Genomic DNA, 27548 nt, shown 5'->3' on the forward strand with positions numbered 1-27548 from the left:
CAAAACTCCCCCAAGCCCCAAACTATTACCTGCATGGCTTTCTGGATGCTTCTAAAAGGAAATAGTCAGAAAAGTATTAGGTGGCTTCCATCAAATATTGGAATTATTATTCAGTAAGAAAGAAAATCCATTTGTATATAACATTTCAAAAAAAGGAATTAAATCACATTAAATAGTACTTTTTATTTAGATGTTTATAAGGCAGATCTATGAGAATGATATAAAAACATGGCATGTAATTTGATAGTGATATTTTGGAGATTACAGAGTTTTAGCAAATATTTATTACACAGTTATAAAGAAGACAGTATTTTCCAAGCAGATACAAAATACCTAATGAAAGGTCAAGGCAAGAAAATGAGTATAATTAATTAACAATGGAAAATCAATTCTAATGTGAATTGCACATTATCCTTTAAAAACTTTTAAAGGTAAGAATTATTGCAATCTAGTTTATTCAAACAGTGCTAAACGGTATCATGACAAAGAACTGAAGGGCCAGAATGGATTAGTTTTGACTTCATATAAGAAAACCCAAATTTACAATGGCTTAAATACAGGAAAATGCAGTTGAAGTAGTGATGCAGTCAAGATCTTTTTTAGTCTCCAACATGCTTTCCTTAGGGTTTGACCTTGCTCTTGGATATTTGTAAGGACTCCTGTTATATCCACAACTTTGGCAGCAAGATGGAGGAATAAGATAAACAACACATGCTGCTTTTCTTTGAAGAGACTTCCAGAAAGTCACTCACAGGTACCCCTACATCTCACGAGCCAACACTCCGTCACACGGGAACACCTAACTGCAAGGGCAGTTGAGGAATGTTAAAGGCAGCGGGTTTTAAAGTAGGGTAACTAGACATTGGAAGACAACTTCCATTCCTTGTTCAGGCTGGATATCTGCAAAACCATTAAAGACCTATAAAGAAAATCTTAAGAAAATACCTCCTTGGATTTGTGAATTTGTAAATCATAAAAAAAATCTGCTTTGGTGATTTACCTTAGCCTATCTAGCCACTGGGAGAATCCAAATAGTCTGGCCTAATTTTGGATGACTGCATGATGTTAATCCAATGATTTGGAAAGCTAAAAAATCTCAGTATAGTAATCTCCCCTTATCCGCAGGGGATATGTTCCAAGACCCCCAGTGGATTCCTGGAACTGCAGATAGTAGCAAACTTGATATATACTATGTTTTTCCCTATACACACATACCTGCGATTAAGTTTAATTTTTAAGTTAGGCACAGTAAAAGATTAACAGCAATAATTAATAATAAAATAGAAAAATAATAACAGTATATTGTGAATGTGGTGTCTCTCAAAATATCTTATTGTACATATTTAATACCTTTTCCACAGTGCATGACTAAGCACTTGTCATGCACTGTGGCAGTAACTTTTGCAGTTTGAGGTGCAACAGAATTTGTGAAGAATTTCTTTTTCCTTCTTCACAATTTCATGGATAGAAGATTCATTCTTACTGCGTATCTTACCAGCCTCAGCATATGATTTTTTTCTTTCCTTATTAAGTTGAAAATGTTCACCTTTTCACTTAGAGGGAGTACTTGACAACTTCTTTGTCAAATCCGAATTTCTAGTGTCATTACTCTTGCACTCTGGGGCTATTATTAAGTAAAATAAAGGTTACAAGCACTGGGATACCAGAAGAGTGGATCTGGTAACTGAGATGGATACTAAGTGATGAATGGGAAGGAAACACTGAACAAAGGGATGATTCATGTCCTGGGCAGGATGGAGAGGGAAGGCCCGAGATTTCACCACGCTACTCAGAATGGCACACAATTTAAAATGTCATGAATTGTTTATTTCTGAATTTTCCATTTAATATTTTCAGACCATGGTTGACTATAACTGAAATCAATGAAAGTGAAACCATGGTGAGGGGTGGGGTACATATGTTAGGCTGAACAAAACATTTTTTGGTATTGTATCAACAGAATCTCTGAATATTAGCACTTTATAGTTTTCCTGCATTAAAAAAAATGGAAGAACCTATTCATTAATATAAAATTCACTGTTCAAAGGTATGAACAAATTGTGTTTCCACTAATATTATTACAGTTTCATTTAGAGCAATTTCATATACTGAATATGTTCCAGAATTTGCTCTACTGACTTATGAACAACTGAGGATGGAGCATCTCATTTTGAAGACAATACATCTACATCACAAATATAAATCTTAACACTAGACTGGGGTATATTATACTATGTGTTGCACTGCTTTAAGTCATGAATATACGAAATAATTTCAGCATGACATTTGAGGCTGCTTAAATGCTTATTTCAATACAGAGATTTCATAGACTGACACAAGTTCAGTGCCATAGTATTCTTAAAGAAAGATTTACGAATTACACTTACGGTACTTTATTTAAAACATTACATAAGAAACTTTAGGTTTCACAAATAAAACCTTTGAGGGGAGAACTCTCTGTACAGAATTTATTGTGAAATAGTTTAATGGCAAATGGCAATTAAAATAATTAAGATTTATCATATTATATAAGAGGTAAACAATATAAAAATTGGATATGATATATTCTTGAAGCCCTTTTACACAAACAATTTTTATAATTTGATTGTTAGGATGAACATACATTAAGTTACTATTATCAAATTAATTTTGAAAGTAAAATTCCTTAACTCAAGGTTATGCTAATTTATAAGAAATTAATCAGGTAATTTAACACTAGCTCATTAACCAATTCCATACGTAGCACAAAATAATTATCTCTGATAAACACCTATAAATATAATTTATTCATACTTTAAAATATTGTAAAATTTAAATAAAAATCTCTACATGTAGATAATCTAGGCTAATTTTCATATATGTTTTGAAAAATATATGTTAGCATGAATATATTCTTATTTAAATATGATTTTAAATATTCTTAATACAGGAGACATGAAATCAGTACACAAAAGCTAAGTAGTATGATTCAGTCCATGATTAATTTCCTTTTAGGAAAAAAATTACTTAATTTTTTTGCATAGGTTTAAGACTGGATATATTTTCTACATTCTTATAATCGTCTCAGGGGCACTTCTCCAAATACAATTTAGGAAACAAATCCCAATACTTTAAATTTCTCACTACTTTCTCACATCTAGTAAGAGCAGAATACAGTCCTACTTCTGAGGCCAGAGTGATGATTTTAAAAGGATAATTATGAGAAATAATGATTAAGGAAAATAATCAGGTAGGAAATAGTAAAATAAAGCAATAAAAAGGCATTTAAGTCAAGCAATTAAAAGTCAATATTTTTGCATTTTTAGAAGGACTTTTATACATTTAGAATTATAATGAATATATTATGTCTATTCTAAAACTTCAAAATTATTTCATCTTTGTAGTACTGAAAAGGAGATATTACCATTTATAACAAAAGCTACATCTCATATACATTTTGATAAACTCTGTTTTCTCATATCTTCAAAGGCCCCTTTTATCTGTAATAGTGATAACTGTATTTATACTATTGGCTAACTAATAAATATATGCAACAATATAGTTCAGCAGTCATCTAACTTTTAAAAGTATTTCATTGTATTTTCACATTAACTAGTGAAAGCATGAGCTTAAGGGAGTGGAACTTAAGGAACAAAGTATTAAACTGCTAATTTCACTAGTCCACTATATAGTTTATAGGTGTTTGCCTTTAAGTTATCACCCAACTGAATCCCTATTGCACACTAACAAGTGATTCTTAAGAGGGAAAGAATATAATTAAAACAAAGAAAATGAAAAACTCAATTAAAAAGTACAAGATATTAAAATTCACCAAGAAGAGAACATCAGAGAATCATGAGTGATTTACCAAACCAACATGATGCAGTGATATTCAAAGAGCCACTGGTAGGAAAGGTGGCCTCCACTAAGTATAGTTCTTTTATTTTTGGCAGCTGGATTCAGCACTACCTTAAGTGGGTAAGTTTAGAAATGTTGTAATTTCAGGAAAGGAATGCATATAATTGTATCTTGTCTTCAACTTTCTAGTTTTAATAAGGGAAGAGCAAATGGAAAAAAAATGTAGGGCATTCTAACCAAAGTATGGACAGAATGCAATTTTAATGTGGAATGTCAGCAGTGAAAATTTTATGAATAATTTATATGATTATGTATCTCTAGAGTAGATTTATAATTAAACACTCATCCAAATATCCTTCATGCTTGCAGTGTGCTCCCTAATGAATGGCTGAGCAGGCAGGAGGACTTCTCAGAAAGAGGAAAAGAGATGACCAACTCTACAGGGACTTTTTAAGATTCCATAGGACCTCAGCCATTCATTCATTAAAACTATTATGGTCCTATCTCTGCTGGAGTCCCTCACTGCCAGAGGGAGGCGTATGGACTGCCATGGGTCTCCAGAGTCCTGTCCCAGGCAAGATCCTCTCTCATGGTAAGTGTGGATTATCCCACAATAATAAATGTATGATTATAGTAATTCCATATATATTTTGACACCACCAACACACTGTAAAGAATGTCAATGTCTTTACACAAAAGAGGGATCATCTAGATAGGTAGGCATGGGGATGGGGCAGGGGCCACACATCCTCGTGGTTGAAACTGTAGCCTCTAAAATGTGACTGTCTGGACTTGAATGCTGGCTCTGTCACACACTAACTGCATGACCTTGGACAAATTACTTAACTTTTCTATCCTTCAGTTTTCTCATATGTAAAAGGAGGATAACTGCCTCTGTCATGGGGTTATTGGAAGTACTAAATGGGATAATACAAATAAAGTGCTTAGAACAGTGCCTGGCATGTTATAATCCCTCAGTGAATGTTAGAAAAATCCTCCACCATACAGAGCATGACTGACTAAGGTGCAGCAACATAGATCAGCTGACAAACAGCTACTCGTGTGTAAAGTGAACACTTTCCCTCAAACCAGAAACAACTGTAAGATTCCTAGGATTGTTAATGTATTAGGAAAAGCTGTTTTGGAGGCCATATATTACTGTCTTCTCCCTGATCAGCGTATGAACATGCAAATAAAACTTCTCTGTAACAAGATAAAGAATAAAATCTTTCATGAGGCACACATTATCAGTATGTATTTCATGTCTCCGATGCATTTTAAATATAATTTCAAGTTCAGTTGTCTTTTTAAGTTGTGTTTGTTCACAAATCACATTGATTCACAGTTAATTACATTTTTCAAACCCTATCTTATGAAAGAAATCTGGGGATGTTACCATGCATCCTTACCTAGATGCTAATGTAATGTGTCTTTTCTTAAAAATAATGGATGATTATGCATTTCTGTTTCTTAAGTTGGATAACAATTAAAACCTTACTTAAGCTTCAGAAAAAAAAATCCATTGGATTATATTAAAACTTAAAATTCTGCTGGTTTGCAAAGTTTTTTAACATTATGTTGTATCCATATTGTTAACTATAAATATTTCTGCCTGATTATGGAATATAGTTTGTTAAAATAACAATAGTATCACGGTTGTCCAAAAGAAAACAAAACATACCTACATTTCAACAGTAAGATGACTATAAAAATTCATGTTGGTAAAATAGGACATTTGTGAAAATAAATCTGAAGAAAATTCTACTACTAATTCAGTTGAGATCTCACTGAACTGGTTTCGGCCCACAGCAATTTGACAGCGCCCTTCCAAGTGAAGATGAAGTCATAAAAAGAATGGCATAAACAGAAATTTACATGGCATCAGCGAGCACCATTTATCATCACATTACTGTAACCCTCTCTGGTGAGAGATGAGGAACTGCTCCTCCAATACCTTCTTCTAGAAATTGGCTCTTTTCCCAGCCTTTTTTAATTCTCTTTAGCTTTCGGCTTATACATGGAAGGAGTAAAATGATCTTACCCAGAATTACAATTGAGGGCAAAACAAGAGCAAGAACAAAGTTTGGTGGTGTGTAAAACCGGTAGTACTCTTCTTCAAAAGCTCGTTTCCATCCATAAATTACAACATGGAAAGTACTTATGAGCAGAGCCACATAGCCAAGTGTCGACTTGGGTTAAGGAAGGAAGAAAAGGAAACAAAGAATAAGAAGCAAATCATTCAAACTCATAAATTAACCCATCCAGCTATACTGTGTTTATGTTTTGATAACACAATTTTATCTTAAATTATTGAGCTACTCTTTGTTCTTTACTGAATTAAACAATTTTAATATTTTCATATATTTCTTATAAATTTATATGCACTTTATTTTACACAAATAAGGCCATATTGCATACAGTTTAATATTCTGATTATTTATCATATTCAGAACCTTTTCCTCATGTCATTAAATATGAAAACATGATTTTAATGCTATATATTCTACTGAATGGATGTACTATAATTTACCTAACCATTCCTTTTTGTTGATGATTTACTCTGTTTCCTACTTTCCTCAATTATAATGTCACTTTAAGCCTTTTTCTATATTTTGGTTTATTTCCTTAGAACTTATTTCTAATAGTGGGATTGCAGGTCAAAACATCTGGCTTTTCCTTAAGCATACTGATAAAAACTGAAAAACTTTTTTATAAAAGTTACCCACACCTCCACCAGTTGTGTATATTTTTAAAAAGTCTGTGTATGTACATATACATATACATGTATATACATTTACACACATTATGTACATAATACATTAAATGCTGAAGAGCATTTTCATGGGTATACACACACATACTAGTTGAAGATAAATATGGCAAATATAGTATTAATACATAATATAAATAGCATTTCAAACACGTGGCCATATTGACCATATTGAGATTATTAAGAGTACTTTGTTAAGCAGTTTACAAATCAAAATCTAAAAGGTCAGCTGCTTTGGGTTCCCTACATTATGTTTGATTGCTTATTTGAGAAATCGTCTTGTTACATAAAATGTTATATTACATCAGCATAATAATGTAATGTCTAACTTCACTGGGAAAGAATCAACTCTCTAGCAGAAAACTGTTCTGTTTGCAATGTCTCATCTAAATTTACAATGATAATTTGCACCTGTCTAGCAGCACCTTTTATCAGAGGGCTTTCTATTTCTTTTCAGATGTCATTAAACTAGCAGTTGGGAAAGTATTCGCATTTTCTTTCCTTCAAAAAGGAAAAATGAATTTAGACCAGGGATATGCTGTTAATTTGAATGAGATTTTTAGATCACTTATATTTAAAAAAACTCAAGTGAATAGGCAAAAAAAAAAAAAAAACAAAGCTAAAACTTAGTGTACTACCAAATGACACTTATCTGCATATTGGGCTATGAACTATTTGGATATAACCAGTACTGATTTTGTAATAATATAGGTAGGGTCTAAGTTTGAGTTATATTTTTAAAATATGCAAATTTATTAAATAGCTATTATTGGAGAAAGTGAATGTTTAACTTTTTAAAGAACATGTTATTTTGAAACCCCTTTATAGACACATATACATATGCATACAACTGATATACCAAATACATATACTAACAAAACTCATAAGGCTGTCTGCTTGTCATAGTCCATCAACCTAGTTTTGCTCCTATTTGTATTTGTGTATGTATGCACATTTCTTTTAAAATATTCAAATTGAGCGTCTCTCCACTTGATTTACAATTAATGAGACTTTTCTAGATAGATCAAGATGACTCAAAATATAAAATAAGTCTTCATTCATTTGACTAACAATAAATTGATTTTGGTATTAAACTTGATCTAAGCTCACTCATCCCCCACTTTCATTTTTTTTTTTCCTTTTTAAAATAACCTTTATCTGTAACATGGTAGGAAGTGCTATCAAAGCCCTCCAGTAGAATCTTGTACTGGTCTTTCACTTACTAACCAAGAGTCCTAAAGTGTTTCACTTACTAACCAAAACAAGTCCTAGCAATGTGTTCCACAAGCTAGACACATAAACAGCAGCCCCAGAGCACTCTATTATAAGAAGCATATTTAAAGTTCAACTTTACTTAACTGTAATTAAATTCTACACCATCCATCCTTAACCAAACAAACCCTACGTACCTGAATAAAACTGAATTCCCTCCAGTTTAAAGCATTGCTCACTGAAGGGATGGAGGTGACAGCCAGGAGGGAAAGCAAGCCAAGGCTCATTATGCCAAAGGAGATATACATTTCAATCCTCCAAACTTCTTCCTCATTCCAAGAGTTTTCAATATTTGCATGAACCTAACAAAAAAGCAAACATGAATTTCCTTTATTTGGTAGAACATTAACTGATTCAGCACAGAGTTCACTCTCGACCTAAGAATACGTCATATATGGACATATTTAAGTTGCCCTAATTCAATTTAACAAATTGTTATGAAGAACCTATTACTGGATGGTACTGTCCCAGGTGTGGGCGGGGGGAGAGAAAGGGGAGTTGAAAAGAGGACTAAGATTCTCTCCTTCCTCACATACGTGAGAAGAGTGGTAAATCTGACGTCACATTTCTAATACATCACGATGACAGGGACTCTGGAGTCCTGGGACTGTGATATAAAAGAAGTTAGGCTTAGTTTTCAGGTACTTTTACAAGTTGATTTAAACTTGGTTGAATATTTTGAGTACATTCTGGCCTTAGTTCAACTGAGAATCCAGGCAGGGAATTCCTAAAATATATCTTTATCTTCCTTTGTCACATGAAGAACATTTACATGCTGATTTACTGTCCTTCTTACCTTCTTTTCCCCAGGAAGCTGGGATTTCCCCTGGGATAAAGCCCTACAGAGCTCAAATATTTATTCATGTGAGTTGCCTCATCAATATACTTTTCCAGCTGTCCAGTTGCCTCATTCCTGTACAGTACTTTTCCAGATGTCTTCCCCTTACATTGATAATGCATACGTAATCATGTCAGACTTGGTTAACTCTGAATCTGCCATATTCTGCAGAGGGACTACCTTTAGAATTATCTATTTACATGCAAACAATATAATTAGAGTATAAATCAAAAGTTGGATTTCCTAAGATTAAAGCTTTGATTTAAATAATCTATACATGGAAAACAGATTTTAACTTAACATCAGCTTAACTTTTAATCCAATTTCAGTTAACCAAACATATTGAAATTAAAACCCAGATAAAAGCTATTTCTTAGCCATTAGTTCCCTGAAGCAATCATACCAACATCCTGAAAAGAGACACAGAGCTCCTCTGTGGAAAAAGGCTCTTATTATCTTGTCTGATGTCTATACAACAATACAGGATAACAGCATACCCCAGTATACCCAGAGATTACAACCTGGATCTATCTACCTGCCTTCCCAAGTCATCCCTTCATTGCATAAATATGTGTTATGAGTGTCTACTCTGTGTCAGCACAGTGCCAGGCATTAGACATATATCAATGAACAAAACAGGCAAAAATCCTTTCTCTTAAATTCTGACAAGAGAAGGCAGACAACAGTAAATATAATAAACAAAGAACATAAACTGTGTTAGAAGGTGGTAAGCACTATTGAACAAAGAGAAGGTAGAGCAGGGGAAGTAAGAGGGACTGGGAGTACCAGGGCTGAGTCAGAAGGCGGCAGAATTTAAAACAGTGTCCAATGAAGGCCTCGTTGAGGAGGTGATAACTTGATGGAACAAACTTTCATATTGAGGTATGGGAAGTCATTCTGGTTCATACATGATTTGGCTTGAACTTTATGCTGACTAGAACGGCCTGTCTATGGCCTGCCAAACATATGTTGTACATCTGCTTTAACCATTAAAGAAAAGAATGTTGCCCACCATCAAGTTATACAAAGGGTTCTGTCCCACCCCATTGTCAGTTGACAGTGGGCCCTGAGGGGGATTCAGGAAGAAAGAAAACCAGGATGAGGCTTTCTGTGCCCTTAGGTAGTTAAGATGCACACCTCAGGAAGAATTTCAGTGACAACTCTCCCTCCCCGCCCCCATTCTTGCACCTTCTTATACATAGAAAAGCACTAAAGTCATTAACTTGAGATATCGGTTCTTTGTGATTAGTAGCAGTCTTTACCAAAGATGTATGCTTGACTACACTTATTAGCTAGCCAAAAAATTCACGTATAAACTGGCTCCTCCCTGACATCTTCAGAGCAGATCCCCTCAGAGCTGCTAAGAGGCTGTTTCCCAGGCTATCATCCTCAGTTTGCTGTAAACAAAACTGTCTTCTATTCCTATTATTGATTGTTTACTGATTATTTGTGTCAACAAACTGAAGAAAAGACTTGAGGGAGGTGAGGAAGCTGGTGGAGCAGATATCAGAGCCTTGTACTGAGTTAAGAGAAGTGGCTATTTTTAGAGAGAATGGCTTAAAGACATCAATCTAGTAAATTTTTTTTCAAATTATTTTAGGTTTTATTGTTGAAACAAGTTTAAGTACTGGATGCTACATACTTGAACCATGATGCCTTGATTCCTTATAAAATGCAAAAGCTTTTTCACATTTGTTTGGCGCACTGTCCTCAGCTTTCTAAGGAATGCTACATCAAAGAGCTTCAGTGAAACCCCTTATATTTGCTAAATGGAAATTATTGAGGAAAATCATGGTCTACTTCATCATCAAGCCCCTTCCATGAAGCTCTCCCTGAGATTTTCTTGAAGAGTTGAGTGCTAGAAAAGCTTCACCTGCAGAACCAGTATCTTTCCTGCTTTTTGATAACAAAAGCCTTGTGTGTGTCTCCTGATCGTGACTTCCTATTCTGTATTATATTTTCACTGATTCTAATTTTACTGTATATGTTTACTGAGAGCTGCTTTATTATTTCATGGAACATGGCCAATTGTAAAATAATTAACTGTTTGATGGTGAAAGTAATCATTACAATAGTAACATTAAAAAACAAGAAAACAAAAACCAACTCTATACTACTCTTTTATTCTATGAAGAAAAAGATGGTAGCAACTTTTACCCTAAATGATTCTGAAGTAGCCATGTAATTCTTATGCAGAAACACTGCTTAAAGAGCAATTCTTTCCCCTCCCAAAATATACGAAAATTTCTTTTACAAGGTATGTAAAGGTTTATACTATTTCACATCTTACGTTTTACAAATTGCACTAATCAAGTGTTTTACTAGCATCAGATAAATATCAAGCACGTTCCATACCTGCTGATAAGCCATGTTGAGAAACAAGTATCTCTCTGACCTTCTCATCGGTAAGCAGAGGCTGTAGGCAACGTGGACCGAAGCGAAGAAAAAGCTTAGTAACCCAAGCTGCTTTCTACACTGTAACCAGGTCTCTAACCAAGGTGGAAATCTCCTATATTTGGTTCCATAATAAAGCTGATAAGCAGCTGCCAGGAGACCTGCCAGGTATACTAGGGACAGCAAAGTAATGGCAACTATGGGCAAGGTTTTATTCACAATCTCAATAGGAATCTTGTAAAAGTCACTCTGCTGGTTTCTAGCATATGGATGTATCACATCTCTGACAAAGGAGTAAAGAAAGAAAAATGTGGCCAGGCTTATGGCTACCACCACTGGTCCTCTCCAAAGAGTAAACAGTCGCAGGGGTAAATTTTCAATCTCCCTGGCTGATGATAATGATCCCAAGTCAACGGGAATGAAATTCAACTGACGCGCAAGTTCAATAACCTGTTGTCTAGCTTGAATATTGTTGCTGCATATATAAACCTGTGGGAAGAAACAGAAGACACATCATCACTGTTGTTGTTTATAACAATGGTAACAATCACACGCTCCACATAGTCCATGGAGCATCACTTGTGATGACTTTGAGTGATACAAAATGTTAAGGAGATAAAGCATCTATTAATCTATTAATCTATTTATTAATAGGTTAAAATGGTGTCATAAAAACAACAAAAGTCCTTCCTACCTTTGATGGCATGAAAATAAAATGCAGAAAAACCTGCCAGAACATGAGATCAGAAGTCCTCAGGGGAACAGAGGCAGGAGGAAAGAAAGGTTTCTAGACCACATGGTTCTAAGCAGACAAGGTAAGGTCTTCCCTCCTGAAGTTTGAGCTGCTGGCCATGTCCCTCCCTCCTCCAGCTCTCTCATTCCAGCAGGGATGGGGTGGGGCTGGCTCTTCAGGTTTTGGAAAAAGAATTTAGTTTAGGACTGCAGTGATTCTGCCAAGTAGGGGGAGTGCAAGCACTGCCCCTTAACAGCTCTTCAGCAAAGAGATGGGCATGGATTCTGGATGGCTGAATTTGCAAATAAAACCTCTAAATTGTTATGCTGTACTATTTATAACATTTATCCTTCGGCTTAGAAACCAATTCACCAAGTATCTCTGAAAAAACATGGATAATCTCAGTATATTATTTCATTGGTCAAAATTATAAAATTAGTTCATCTTTAAGTGAGAATAGTATACCTGGAGGAGGGGGGAATGGTATTATAAGGCTTAGTTAATTTAAGTAGTAAAGCCACCGCCATTTTCTAAGAGGTGTTATACCTATAGGAACTCTAATGACGTGATCGCTGAGGGTAAAGGTGGGTTTTCAAACTACCAAAACCTCTTAGCTATTGTAATACAGTTGAGAATTCAACAAATATTTTCAAGCACCACGTTCATTGCTGGAGTGAGCCATGATCACTTACAGGTAGGTACCTCACCTAGAGTTAGAAAAATATTGCTACAAAATCTCTGAGCGATGTTAAGGGAAAATAAATTCCTAAATACATCCCTGAAAGATGTTTATATAAGGGCTCTGGAACAGACCACACTGAAATGCTTGCCTGCTAAACCTGGTTACATAATGGTGAGCATGTAGAGCTCTGTGGATTTTTAATTTCATCTCACATTAGCCAGATGAATGACAAAGTCTATACTATTATACAAATGTTCATGAACTTCTAAAATGGAGCAGGGAAGGTAAAGAAATAGATACCAAAGAAATAAGGAAAAGCATTCTCAATTTATTACAGGTGTGACAATGGTGAATTAAACATTTTTTTAATTCATTGAGAAAAACTACAAATTATAAAATTTTATAATAAACCTTAGGAATAAATCAGACATTCATAAAGGCACGAGGACTATGAAATACAAATGAAGCTCTTTCTGTAGCTCATGCTGAACTTAATCTGTTCCACAATTATTCTGTTGAATAATGAAAATCATCATAAATATGGGCAAAGAATTAAATTCAGGTTCATCTCTAATTTGCTTGGTCTGTGTCCACTGCTAAACCTTGGTGGATACGCAAAAGAAAAAAAGATTCAGAAATAGCCTCTCGGAAAGTAGGGAAGTATATCCTCTTTTTCTAGGTCTTCCAAATTAAACACTTGAAAAGTGAATGGTTATCATGACTCTGACATGCAGCATACAGTGATTTAATACTTGAATTTATTTTCTAAGGCATCTAATCAACTGTCTTTAAGGACAAAATAATAAAAGTATTTTACCATCACACTTCATTATCATGCATAACCACACTTCTAAAAGATTTTTAAGGTGCACTGTTTCATGTGTTTACTTATAAAAGCTCTCGTTCCACAGAAGCATTGATGGAGCTCCTCATCTGCTTTATTCTCAGGTTGAACTGGATAAAACTCAGATTAAAAGAGAATCTGAGAAATCCAGTCTGCTTCTATCTTCCCCACCCAGATTACCATCTACACTTAAAATAAAACAAACTGTACGATTTAAAATTCTGTGAATAATCCATGTAAAATAAAAAGGTAACTCTAAAGCAGTCTTCTTAAGGGTCATACTAAATAGTATTTCATACAGTGATGGAATACTGTTTACCAAATAGCTGCAAGGAAGGAAGAAGGGAGAATAAAAGGAAGGGCAGGAAGAAGAGAGGGAAAGAAAAAAGACACGTTTGGGATTGTTTCTGCTTTTGAGGAGGCAAGGAGGTGGCCCATTATTCATCTGCCAGCTGAGCCTTTTTCTTGAATTGCCTGATTATGACAGGAAAGTTCAAGTTATTCTCTCAGCTTTCGACATCATTTTGGGAATAGAAATGTGCCCTTATAAGGTCGGGACATGAATCTGCAGGAGCTCATACATAGTTTTCAAAATGATAATGGTCAGAGAGCATCAGAATTTGGTTTTAAAATGCATGATATTTGTTTAACTATTGAAATACAAAATACCAGATAAATAAGAATAAAATTTAAAAATACATACCTGCCGACTGGCATCCTTAGGTCCTAACTGAAGTGCCCAAGCTGAGACAACATTAAATCCTTTCACAATCAAGGAGTCCGGGAATAATGAAGCCAAATATTCAGCATTGGATTCTGGGTACTGATTTATCCTCATGTTATTGCTCACGTCAATCAGGATTTTACCCACAAGCAGGTGTCTCAGGTCCCAAAGGGAGGTGTAATGTTCTCTATGTATAGCAACAAATATTATATTTGTTTTGACTAGAACATCTTCATGGTGAGTGACATCTACTACATGAGGGAAAAATTCAGAAGCAAATTTAGGATTTCTGCTTCCTATGACCACATGATAGCCACATCTAATAAGTCGAATGGTCAGGGATTTAGCAAAGTCTCCACTTCCAATTACACCTACAGTGACCTTCTTTGCATCTTTGATACCATTCATGCCATTAGGCAAAAAAGTTTCGCTAAGGCTCTTAGGGCTTCCCATCATAGAGATCGATTCCATGATACGGACTCTTCCAAGATCACCAGGGATGTCCTAGGGGAGAAAAATAAAATGCTTATCGATTACCTATCACCAAACATGAATGCACTTGAACGTCCCTTGTTTCTAGAGGTAAAATAGTTCAGCCAGCTATATAACTTCGACCACTGCAAGACATGATTTGTAAGCTAAAAATGGATCTCAAAATAGGAAAACGAACTGTCACAAAGTCGATCTGCTAAAGTGGAACTTCTCAAATTTTAATGTGCACATGAATCACCTGAGAATCTTGTTAAAACACAGATTCTGATTTAGTAAGTCTGGAGTGAGGCCCAAGATTCTGCATTTCCAATAAGGTGAGGCCGATGGTGCTGATCTGCAGGCCTCACTTTGAACAGCAAGACTCTAGGGCACAGAAGGAAAGAGGCTGAAGTTTTCAACAAGGGAGAACTTTAAAAAAAATACAGTTCTAACAAGTGTGATTATCTAGTTTCTCAGCAGATAAGAGACAGCAAGTCAGAACTGCTGCTGGAGGTGGAGGACTGTGATAGTTCACAAGACAACAGAAGACAGAAAAACAATAATAAGAAACAAAGAACTACTGTCTAGAGTCATTTGGGGTGGAGGTCTATAAACCGTGCTCTCCATCTCAGTAGCTAGTGAGGGACTTTATCATTGAATGACAGAATGATAAATCCAATGCTAAAAAATGAACAATATTATATTAAGTAACATTATAATATATAATATTATATTATATTTTAAGAAAATAATATTTTAAGAAAAGTAGACGTCAAAATATAACAAAAGATTGAGTACTATAGACTTCTATCATTCACCCTATGTCCTTTAAACTTATCATCGAGAAAGATAGCTTCCCTATGAAAAGGGGGCAGTAATGGGTTTATGGTCTTTTTTTAAATTGAAGTATAGTTGATTTACGGTGCTGTGTTAGTTTCTGGTGTACATCATAGTGATTCAGTTTTGTGTGTGTGTATATATATATATATATTCCTTTTCATTATAGGTTATTACAAGATACTGAATATAGTTCCCTGTGCTATACAGTAGGACCTTGTTGTTTATATATTCTGAATATGGTAGTTTGTATCTGCTAATCCCAAACTCCCAATTTAACTGCCCCCCCAACCTTTGGTAACCACAAGTTTATTTTCTATGTCTGTGAGTCTCTGTTTTGTAAGTAATTTCATTTGTGTCATTTTTTTAGATTCCACATACAAGTGATATCATATGATACTTGTCTTTGACTTAGTACAATAATGTCTAGGTCCATCTATGTTGTTGCAAATGGCATTATTTCATTCTTTTTTATGGCTGAGTAGTATTCCTTTGTGTGTGTATATACCACAACTTTTTTAGCCAGTCATCTGTCTATGGACATTTGGGTTGCTTCCATGTCTTGGCTATTGTAAATAGTGCTGCTGTGAACATTTGGGTGCATATATCTTTTCAAATTGGCGTTCTCTCTGGATATATGCCCAGGAGTGGGATTGCTGAATCATACTATGTTTATGGTCTTAAATGACACAATACTTATGAAATCTCTTTCTTTCCCTTTTATTCATTGGTTGCATAGAATATGATGCAGTTATTTTTTTCTTGAAAAATTTGTTGACTTCTTTTTAAGTAACTAACATCTGGAATGTTCATATTTGTAATAACTTGCTCAGGAATACCAGTCAGATTGCCATGAATCATTGTCCCTGTTGGGTCTGGCTGAAAAATATTCTTCCACTGTATCCACATTGCACAATTCCTTTTATGTTAACAGCAGATGTGGATCACTCCACAGAACTTAATAGATATTACAGGAATAGGTGGAACATTTCAAAAAACATGCTTTTTTTTTTTTTTTTTTTTTGGTTTTTACTAAATGAAATTTGAAATTACTGGAGCCAGGAAAATTCAACTTCTTACCCTAGAAATGGAGCATTTTCAATGACTCCAAATACATCAGTACATTAATCTTTAGAAAGGTAATACTAATGTTATGTAATACTCTTATGTGCCAGCTCTGTTTGTGCTTTAAAAAATAATTGATTGAATCCCCACAACTACCCTATGAGATAGGTACTAACACTGTCATGCTCATTTTGCAGATGAGGAAACTGACACATGGAGAAGATAATTAATTTGTACAAGGTCATTCATTCAAGAGAAACAAGGAGAACCAAGATTAGAACCCAGCCAGTCTAGCTCAGGTATGTGTCATTTGGGTGCATGTAAGGAATTTCAGAAAGAGCTTTTTCTTTGGATATGGGGGGGGCAAGGAGAAAAAGGGATGCTTGTGTTCGTATCAGTATATTCTCCTTCTTTGGCCATGTCATTGCTCCTTAGCATTATCTAGTCATCCTAATCTCTAACTTAGATCCTACAAAAGGAGAAAACTCATTATTTTTGAATCTGTTATACATGTTTCATTTCATACTTCTCACAATAGAAGGAGTGATAATTATCTGCTTTCCCCTGGAGTGATCCCATGCACCCATAAAGGTAGGGAGGGGTCAGAGGCACCATGTTAGTACAAGACTTTCTACATCCTCTTGTTGCTATTTGGGGAATCAAGAGCAGTTAAAGGAACCAGAATTAATTAAACCAATGCTCAATTTCATTTAACAATTCAAGGTGAATTGACTAACGGACCCCTAATCATATATATTATCTGAGGGTAAAAAGAGTTACTAGACTTACACACAGGAACCCAAGTTTCCTATATCCTGCTACCAAGTTATTCTCAGTATAGACTGTAGCATCTCCCAAAATATAAGAATTGCAAAATCTTTAAATCTAAGACTCATGCTTATAAAGGTCTTTTCAAATAAAAAACAAAAAACAAAAGCAAAACAATATCTGTTGTTTTTACAAAGCAAGTTGAAACCCCTTGTACAAATCAGAAATGTGAATGGGTAAAATTATATTAGGGCCTAATAACGCCATCTCTGGGTCCCTTATTATACCATGTATTTTATACATATTAATGGGTGACTCTGCTCTAACATGTTTGGGCCTTATTCACATTGTATTTCTAATGGCAAGTTCTAACTGAAACCTTCAATAGTATGACTGTGCCTACACAAACAGAAGTTGGCCTAATAAATGAGCATCTTTTCATCAATGTTTTAAGGAATGTAAAAGCATCCATTAGAGGGGAAAAAAAAAACCAACCATCTTTAATGAATTTGAGAAGTAGATTATTTATGTATTGCTAAAAGCATATAATAATACCATATGCTGCTGTGATATTTCATAGTTCACAATATTTTCATATATATTACCTTATTTAATTTCCAAAGGGCTGTGAAGTACATATTTATACCCATCTTAAAGATAAGGAAACAGAGGCTCAGAGAACTTTAGCGATTTGCTGAAGACAGTGCCGTCTGTCGAACACAACCTGGCTTCAAATACAAGTCTTTCAACCTCTGCCCATTCTAAAGCTTCAATGCAAACGATGTATGGGGAGTCTTAAAACTGTTTAGATCTCTGAGTGTCACCTATATCTATATTCTCTAAAAGAAATACTAACTTTAAAGAGTTAAAATATGAATGTCAGCTTAGGATAGTTTCAGGTAAATCCAAAGCTATAAGGTTATGAATTCTAGCTTCCCCTCTCCCTCAAAATGAATAAATAAATCCAATTTAAAGTCAAAACCAATGAAAGACCTAAATTTATTAATACTCCAAAACAAAACATGATTGGATGCTGGGTAACTCTTGAAGAACCCTGAATAGCAATGTACTTTCTTTTGCGGACACTGCAGATACTGTGAAGGTGTGTACTGCTTCTAGAGGGGAGGCAAAAAGCTGAGAAGCATGTCCCTATCCTGTTGAACTCACCCACAGGCAGACCTAAGAGCAGTTCATCTCCACAAGCTATGGGAAACTATCTGGTGCTGAGACACTGGAGCAAAAATCTCATCAATCAGTTTACAATTTGCTAAGCCACCATTTTGAATCACTTGGTTACCAGCTGAGCTGAAGTCTACAACTGTGATATCCATAAAAAATAGGGTTATAAGAAGTGAATAATGTCAATAGCTGGAAAAGATTTACATATTTACAAAATAAGAGCAGTAAATACCTTACATTGTACATTTCCACTGACAAGGAATGATGCAACTATAATCTAAAGGCAGATCTGCCCTGCTGTGACCCAGCATGAATTTATCCAGGCCAGTGGGGGCTTTGTACATAAGAGATAAGGAAGAGAAGCATGGTGCTACACTTAAGGAGTTTACACTCTAGTTAGGAACAGACAGGATGTACCTGGAAGGAAAACTAGAAAGTCTCTTATCAGCATATAATTAAAAACTTTATGATCAGAGCATAGTTATTCTAGAAAATCAAAGAGAGAAAATATCACATGGTATTCCCTTACCTCAAATCACTCTCTATATACGTATGTAAGTGTGTGTGTGTGTGTGTGTGTGTGTGTGTGTGTGTGTGTGTATAATTATACTTGTAGAATAATCTCTAAATTACACAGAATGTCTTCAAAGCCAGGTTCATGACATGAGTATACTACAGGTTCATTCTAGCTTAAAACCATAAGGACCCCAAATTAAATTTGGCTTTCTGTGCCCTTACTTTAAAAGTGCTAGGGCACTGGTTCCCAGGTATGAAGCTATCACTGGTCTACAGTGATTAAAAGGTATATGGATACAGTAGGGAGTTTTTCACAAAATTATTCAACTGAAATTGTTCTTTCACTCTGAGAGTATGTTTTAACTACTTTTAGGGGTCAAAATGTCCTTTTTCCTAAAAGGATAGTGGTAACAGTTGTTTAGTTGACAGTCCTACATAGATCCTCTCCCTCCTTTTTATTTTACTGGTCTGTAAAATCCGTTAAGTCTAGAGAATCGCTGATATAGCAGACATTAGGAAACTCTCTGTATGAAAGTGTTCCTTAAGCCTGCTGGAGAGAAAAACTTCCTGGGGGAGGGGAGAAAAGCACCCTGGAGCAAGCTCCCTAAAGCCGAAGATGTCTGCTTAATCCTCAGATGAAATATCAAATATCCCAATCTAATTTTCTGTAACTAAATGGTGATTTTTACTATCATGACCTTTGGGTTGCAAAAAGATTACCCCTACATTCTCTCGGTATTTAAATAAACATATAAAACCCGGCTGTTTATATCTATGACAATAAAGAATTTCTTTGAGGGAAGAGGAATTTTTTCTTTTTAGGTTTTCACTTTTTAGAAAAAAGTTCGCAAGCCTTTTAGACAATCCTAGAAGCAAAGCTGCAATTCTGCTTGAAAAATTATAATGAGACTTCCTAATGAAGCAATTGTCCAAGTGTGATTCCTGAACGAGCATCACCTGGGAACTTGTTAGAAGTGAAAATTCTTAGGCCCCAGCCCAGACCTCCCAAATCAGAAATCCTAGGTGTGAAGCCCAGCAATCTATGTTTTAAAAAGCCCTTAGGTGATTCTGATGCACATTAAAGTTTGAGAGTAACTGCCCTAATGTAATGCAGTCCAATCACTATTTGCTGTTTGAATATTAAAATGCATTTAAGTCAAACTATTAAATTGTATCCCTCAGCTGAAACACTTGGGTAATTTGTATGCATCTTCATTTAAAAATCATTTTCCAGAAATTATGAAATAGTAATTTTACTAAAACTATGCAGATTTATTTTTTGAATTTCTGTTTATGAACTACACTAATTGCAAATGATTCATCAATATTTCATATTTGGATCTGAGTGTCTTTTTGTGTTCATATTTTACAGAAACAACCAAAGAATTTTCAGAAAAGAAATATAATAGCATTAAAGCAAAAGCTTGACTAACTCCAAGCCTTCAAGACTCTTCAAAAAAACCCAAAATTTTAGTGAGACAAATTCAAAATTACAAGTAACTTCCAAGATACTTCCTAGACTCGGCACGTATTCAATATATACCTTTATATGGGTATGACTTTCTGAAATTTCTAGGCCCTAAATCACCAAAACAAAACTTGTTTATTATGTTGCAATTAGTAGTGCAAGAAAGCAGTCTAATTCATGTTAGGAAGATTTTCAACATAAAAGCTTTTTGCTTAAGTTTAGGTTAGTCTAGAAATTCAATTTTAAAAAGTTATTACTCAAGGACTTCAGTTAACAAAAAATTTTAGGATCTTCTTCAATAAATTAAAGCAACCACATTCCCCCAAGACCTCCCCACCCATTTTTCTTCTATGCATAAGCCAGAGAAGAAGCTATATGCTCCCTCTATCCCCCCTTGCAGAACAGCCTTATACGTCAAGCACAGCCAAGTGCCCCGTGCACAACTGGGCTTTCATAGCACTGCAAGTTAACGTGGCCACGGGGTATGCCTAAAATGAAGCTGGGATTAGCAGATCATAGCATGCCTGAACTAATTTCCCCATTTTATAATCTTGTTGCAGATGGTACCTTGAGATACGGATACCTATGTTTATTGGCTAACAAAAACAAGTTTTTCTGTGTTGCAGTAACTCACTCATAATCCTTATGAGTATTCTAGCCTCTACACAAACCAGCTTCCCTAATTTCAAAGCCATACCCTAAAACAGGTTACATATAGCACCAATGCCCACTGGGTGCTATGAACTTCAGGGATCTCTGGTGACTGACATCAATTCAGAAATCAGTCCACAAACATCTAACCATCCATCCCCAACAAATATCTTATTGAGTGAGCCCTATCCACCAGGCATTCAGCTAGGTGTTAACACTCCAATGACACAAAACAGGCAGGGGCTTCCCGGCCACCTAATCAATATGATGAAATTAGGAATATTGAAGCGTACACAGCAATGGAAAAAAAAAGCTTTATTGAGGTACAATTTATATATCATGAAATTTACCCTTTTAAAACGTATAAATGAATGATTTTTAGTATATTTACAGTTATGCAACTATCACCACAATCCAATTTTAGAACATTCCCACCAGCAGTAACTGTTATTACTCAAATTTTAATAAAACTGAGGAGAGTGAATGCCTCTTTAAAAACATCTTACCTCCCACAATGTCCTGGAAGGCCCACCAACTTTCATACACACAGCAGACTGTGACCTGAGTGTTGCTGACTCTGCTCACTGCTGTGGGAGTAACAGAAGGTCCCACCGCCTGGGTGAGTGGGAGGCAGAATCTCAGTCTCATAGCTGCCTCTTCCCATAATGGAGAACAGCTTTCTAAAGCTCAGCTCCAGCAGCACCCTGGAGTGGCCTGAGGAGCTTTACCACAGAGTGGTATACCTGGCCCCCACCACCCTTCCACCCAGATTTTTATTTAATTGGTCTGGGGTGCAGCCTGGACATCAGGACTTTCCTTTTAAGAGATCCTCAGATGTTTTCATAGGCAGTCAAGGTTGAAAACTACTAATTGTAAAGAGTCAAAATTCAACTTAATACTTATTTTGGTATTTGGAGATAACCGATGTGGCTTTTTTTTTTTTTTTAATTTTTGGAGGGTAGGTAATTGGGTTTATTTAGTTATTTTTAGTGAAAGTACAGGAGATGGAACCCAGGATCTCGTGCATCCTAAGCACACACTCTACCACGGAGCTACACTCCCCTGCCCCTCCTCAGATGTGGCTTTTTCATCCTTGATTACACTCCTTTTCACACTGTTGTTTGTAATAATGAAAAATAACTCTAGCCATAGAGTTACAGCTGCCCTTGAACGTCAGAAGCTGGAGCATATGCATTCAGCCCTTTCCCCTTTCCCACACAGGCAGGAGCCATATCAGAAGGTCCACTCACTGTTTTGCAATTTCCTCTCTTCACTTTTTGGAAAGGGCAGTGCCACTCCTTAAAATGTGGCATCCTACCACACAGCACACTTTGCTCCTGTTATTTCATAACATTCAAAATTCAGAATGTTCCAGTAATGGTGTCTCTTCTTTCTGTCTAACAAGGGGCTCCTCTCCTTAGTTCTCCAGGCATCACAGGCTCTGCTGACCTGCGTAGAGTTTCCAGGTGGACCAACTATCGAACTTTAATGCAGATATGATCACCAGGGGATCTCGTTCCAAGGTACATTCTAATTCTGTAGGTCTGGAGTGAGGTTTGAGAGTATGCATTTCTCCCAAGCTCCCAGGTGATACCCATGGTCCCAGTTCACAGGCCACACTGTGACTTGCAAGGTCCTAGAGTTTCTTTACCTTTTCTTCTGATGTTATTCACAGGTAATACAGACTAGATAATTGAGAAGACTATGACATTTACAGAAAGTTATATTTATGTGGTGTCAAGGACAAAGAATAGGCCTAGGCTTCTGAAATCACCTAGTTTTCTGACTCTTAATTTCCTTTGTTAAATGGAAAACAAAAAAGTTGTCCTTGACTCTGCAGTCCTTTCCAACACTAAAATTCTTTTGTTTCCAAGACTTATAGCTGTATAATAATGGTAATCACTAGCTTATGTTTGACAGTGTGACACTGCAACTTTATGAGCTCCATCTAACTGTAACAGTGTGATTTAAGTAGCACATGGGTTCCTTGAAATTTCAAGGTCACAGTTTTCTCGAGTGGACATTTGACTTAATGTATGGATTTAATACTTGAAGGAAATTATCAAAATAAGAGAATTCGATTACACTCAGATACATAGCCTCCTAAGATTTTCAATTCAGAGGAGTTTCCTGGACATTTCCTCTGGCTGAAGGGCAGCTCTTGGGCTATACTAATTTCACTAAACAGAACTGAATGTTTCACATATAAAGATCTAGAGCATTAATTGTTGGATGAAAGCAACTCTGAAAGGGCTGTCCTCAGAGATCTTGATGACATTCACAACCTGCTGATTTGGTTATGTTATCAAGAAAATGTAATCCTCCAGGGCCGTGCCATGAGCTAGAGTTGGTGTATTTTTAACTTTGCAAGCCACATCTGAACCTTTCTTCTTCTCCTCCTGCAAACACCGTGCTCCTTTGAAGTTCATGGTGACCTGTAATACCCTCTCTCTATACCCACTGCTGTCATCTGCTGACTTCTAGCATATTCTTTATCACTAGTAACTTTGGACCCCCATATACACAGTCTTTCTCTCTGCCCCAGCAGTGGTCACCCTTGTTCACTACTTCATCATTCAAATGGATGAACCATTCAACTCATGGGCTCATTTCCTTCACTTATTCATCAAAGGTAGTGAATCTTTGTCTTCACCCAACCTCACTATCTCCAGGCTCTTATCTCTTAGCCTTCCAATAATCTTAGTCAAATATTCACATTGATAATTCCAGACAGCAGAAGAAATCTGATCTACTGGCTGTTTTCTCACTTTCCTGGTTTCTCTTTACCCATACTAGATTCCATAGTGTATAGTTATTATTACTCACTTAAAATGATTGACTCTTGTTATGGACTAAATGTTTACATCACCCTCCTCCAACTGATTCATATGTTGAAGTCCTCACTCCGAATGTGATGGTATTTGGAGGTGCAACCTTTGGGAGGGATTAGGTCATGATAAGGTGGAACCCTCATCAATGGGATAGAGTCCAGAGAGCTCTCTCTCCCCTTCTGGCACATGAGTACACAGTGAGAAGACAGTATCTATGAACCAGGAAGTAGGTCCCACCAGCATGAATCTGCTCGTGCCTTGATCTTGGACTTCCCAGCCTCCAGAACTGTGAGAAGAAATGTTTGTGGTTTAAGCCACCCAGTCTACAGTATTTTGTTATAGCAGCCTGAACAAACTAGGACAGCTCTTTTGCTCTCCATCACATCCACTTGGCAAAACTCTAGCCCTGGAAGAACCCAGTTATCCATTTTCACTGTATCTGTATCCAAGTTGGTGAAGGTTGCTAAAGAAAAATCAGACACTGAGCTTACCTTACATTCATGATCACCAATCTCACCTATCAAAGGACAGTCTGTCCATTTCTGTCCGAGAGACCATGCCTTTTCTCCTCTCAAGCAGCTCCTCAGAGACACTGCAAACTTAACAGGTTCAAAACTAAAGTCTTTTTCTACCTTTTTTGACCTGTTCACATTCATCCAAACTTCCTCCTCTCAGTAAATGATATCATTACCCATCAGTTGCTCAAGCCAGAAATCTGGGAGTGATCCTCAAGTCCTTGCTTTCCCTCAGCCTTGACATAAAATCCAACACCGGCATCTATACTCCAGAATATTTCTTAAATCCCTCACCACTGATACCAGCTTAGTCCAGGTCTCTATCATCTCTCACCTGAACTCTGTAAACATTTCTGAATGGGCCTCTCTACTTAGTCCTTGGCCTTTTTCCAAACCTTTCTTCACATAACAGCTGAGATCATCTTAAAATGTAAATCAGATGCCTTTCACCTCCTTAAAAATCAGTGGCTTCCTGTTGCATTTAGAACTACAGTCCCTTCCTGACCATGACTGAAAAGGATCTGAATGAACTGGCTGGTCCCAGCACACTTCTCCAGTGTCATCCCCTGTGACTGTTACCTATGGTCCAGCCACAGCATCCTTTTCTCTGACCACTCGCTTTTCCATCCTGTGAAAGTTGCACATGCTATTATGTCTCTTCAGTAGAGTAATTCACTCCAGTTTCGTTTTGTTTTGTTTTGAGCCCTTGTTAGATTCCCTTTCTTATGTAGTTGTTTCTTTACTCATTACTGTTTCCCACGCCAGCTAATAAGCTCCCTGAGGGCGGAACCATATTTGTCTTGTCCATCACTGCCTCCACAATGCCTGGCACGTAGTAAAGAAAAATACAATGAATGTTCTTTGTGGTCAAAATGCATCCAAAAATGTCAGGACCCAAAGAAATCTAATATGTCTCCAGATAAGATCCCTGATTTTGATGAAGGCATGTGAACCAAAGAGGGTAAGTGACATGTCAATGTCACAGTTGTGGCTGAGCACAGAATAAATGCATCTCCTGATGCCCTGATTGTGTCCATTTTTGAAACTGCAGTCCTAGTCTTTCAAACATTTGGTGTACCCTCTTTCTCACCTTTCTAACTCATTTATGATCCTGTCTTAAAAAATTTGTTTGCCTTCATCTGTGCTACCTTTTCAGTATTACAATATAATTGCGCTCATTCACTACAAGTCTATCTTTCATGACACAAGTACAATATAAAGTGACTTGGATACAGCTTTTCAATTTTCTTTCTGCACAATTAGCTCAATTCATCATTACTGATATTGTCTCATTCCCTCACCGCTCAAAAGAGTGACTGGCTATGAGGAGGAAACTGCAGCCGTTCCAATTATGTTTCCAAATATCCTGCAAAATATCTAGGATACATATTTTTCATCTGTAGATAGCTTTCAAGCTTTGAAACAACAGAGGGAGAGCTGCAGAGTGAAAAAAATTTAGCCTGAGAGAAAAAAAATGGCGACCAACACACGAAGAAATTATAATAAAAGTGAAAAAACTGTGTGGTGTGTGATGGAGGATGTGGTTTGGAGAGACCAAAAAGGTTCCCAGCAGCGGGGCTGTTAACAGGACTAGGATCTAATCAAAGTCAAGAGGGTGAGGGTGGGACAGGAGTTCGAATTCTACTTCTCCCACTTTCATCCGTGGTGATGAATGATAATTAACCATGGCCTGGAATATGTATTTCCAGCTAAAAAAATGTACTGCCTGAGGAGTAAAAACTGACACCAATCCTTCTCCAAGGGGTGGCGAAGATAATGAATGGAAATCTCTCGACAAAAATTCTCTTTATCTTTCTGCTCTATTTTAGGAGCAAGATTTTTAGGGCATAATTTTCAACAAGTTTTGGCTGAGGCTGAATACAGGGCTCAGATAATTTAGGACACTCAAAGAAGAGTCCAATTACTTTCTAATACACAATGGCCTAAACACACCATGGGTCACATCATTGGGTAATAAACAAAATGACTGCTAGAAATACCCGTTCGCAGAGCAGCGCTACATGATCTTCAATGAAATGAGCAGCATGAACTGAAAGTGGTAGAGACTACCAGGGAGGCGCAGGTAACCTGCCTGTCCTTTCCCTTTGCGGCACATCCTACCTGGGACATTGTTTCTCCTGGGCCCAACCAACCTTAGGACTTTCTGGGAGCTCGGGGAAAACCAGGAGTAGGGGGCAGATCTGTGGAATACACACCCTCGCCACCCTTCCCACTCCCGACCTCAAAGTGCCAGGAAATCAGGAACCCCGGCAGCTCAGAGCGGACGACGCAGAGGGCGCGGAATCCAGGAAAGGAGGGATGCAGCGCGTGGCGCCGACCGCATCTTGACCCTCAACTCCACCGCCGCCACCCGGTCTCGCGCTCTTCCCAGACCCGCTCACCTCCGCGCCCTCGGCGCCGGGCAGAGGCTGGCCTCGCGGCTCTGCTGGAGCGGCGCCGACTCCCCAAGGGCCCGCCCGGTCTCCAGGGCCTAGGGACTGCGCCTCTGGCCGCCGGCTGGAGGGTGGCTGCCGCGGCGGTCGCGCTCCGGATCGCGCAGGGCTGGGGCCGGGGGTTGGAGGGAGGGAGGGAGGCGCGCCGAGGCCGGCCTCGCAATGACGCGCCGCTAGGGGCTGCGCGCAGGCAGGGCGCAGAGCGAGGAGAGGGCCCGGGGACGCCGACTAGAGGGCCCGGCGGGCGAGGCCGGAGAGCCGAGGAGCCGGGGAGGAGTCGGGTTGCTCGGAGAGGGGGAAGGGAGGGCTTGGGGAGAGCCCTGGAGGACGTGGAGCGCCAAGGGGGGCGAGCAGTGCGGCGGGGAGTCCCGGCTGCGCCGCTGGGGCTGGGCGCTCCCCGCCCCCCTACTGGGAGCAGCTGAGTATCTGCCCTTCGCCTGCGCCCCCCTGCAGGGCTCCCCCGAGATTCCTTTTGAAGCCGCTCTAGAAAAATCGAACCCACTTTTCTTTTGTACTGTGTGGTCGCCTTTCCAGCTCTAGACTTTGCGTCTTACTACGCCTCTTCCCCATTCCCTGTTCCGCACTCTCAGTTCTTGACAAGTCTCCAGAAAACAGCGCTTTTATCCTGTACGTGTTTCCCTCTCACCTCTCCCCACCCAAACCATCCTTGGCTGGACCGTGTCCTTGGAGAAAAGTGTTG

At 37.5% G+C, this 27548-nt stretch overlaps 1 protein-coding gene and 1 long non-coding RNA gene across 2 annotated transcripts in view; one reads left to right on the forward strand and one right to left on the reverse strand.

Annotated features, from left to right (window-relative positions):
- LOC123618188 (uncharacterized) overlaps positions 1-25975 on the forward strand; it is an 83894-nt gene extending 57919 nt beyond the window's left edge. Inside the window, exons 8-12 of the long non-coding RNA XR_012508242.1 lie at positions 4207-4429; positions 8690-8743; positions 11766-11926; positions 16665-16766; positions 22471-25975. This is a non-coding gene — a long non-coding RNA (uncharacterized LOC123618188). The remainder of the gene's footprint in view (positions 1-4206; positions 4430-8689; positions 8744-11765; positions 11927-16664; positions 16767-22470) is intronic.
- STEAP2 (STEAP2 metalloreductase) lies at positions 164-27548 on the reverse strand. The gene is made up of 5 exons (XM_010959440.3): positions 26798-27548; positions 14074-14598; positions 11073-11600; positions 8017-8181; positions 164-6026 (listed from the first exon to the last, which is right to left on the reverse strand). Exons 2-5 carry the CDS (start codon positions 14563-14565, stop codon positions 5739-5741), a joined length of 1473 nt encoding a protein of 490 aa, XP_010957742.1. The 5' UTR covers positions 14566-14598; positions 26798-27548; the 3' UTR covers positions 164-5738.

Source organism: Camelus bactrianus, chromosome 7, assembly GCF_048773025.1.
Source record: "Camelus bactrianus isolate YW-2024 breed Bactrian camel chromosome 7, ASM4877302v1, whole genome shotgun sequence".
Taxonomy (NCBI): domain Eukaryota; kingdom Metazoa; phylum Chordata; class Mammalia; order Artiodactyla; family Camelidae; genus Camelus; species Camelus bactrianus.

Excerpts from the sequence above, each read along its gene's own strand:
- STEAP2 (XM_010959440.3), bottom strand. The coding sequence starts at position 14,565 with ATGGAATCGATCTCTATGATGGGAAGCCCTAAGAGCCTTAGCGAAACT. Across the intron at positions 11,601-14,073 it reads CTAAGGATGCCAGTCGGCAG|GTTTATATATGCAGCAACAA; the intron begins GTATGTATTTTT and ends TTCTTCCCACAG. Across the intron at positions 8,182-11,072 it reads TCAACATGGCTTATCAGCAG|GTTCATGCAAATATTGAAAA; the intron begins GTATGGAACGTG and ends CTTTTTTGTTAG.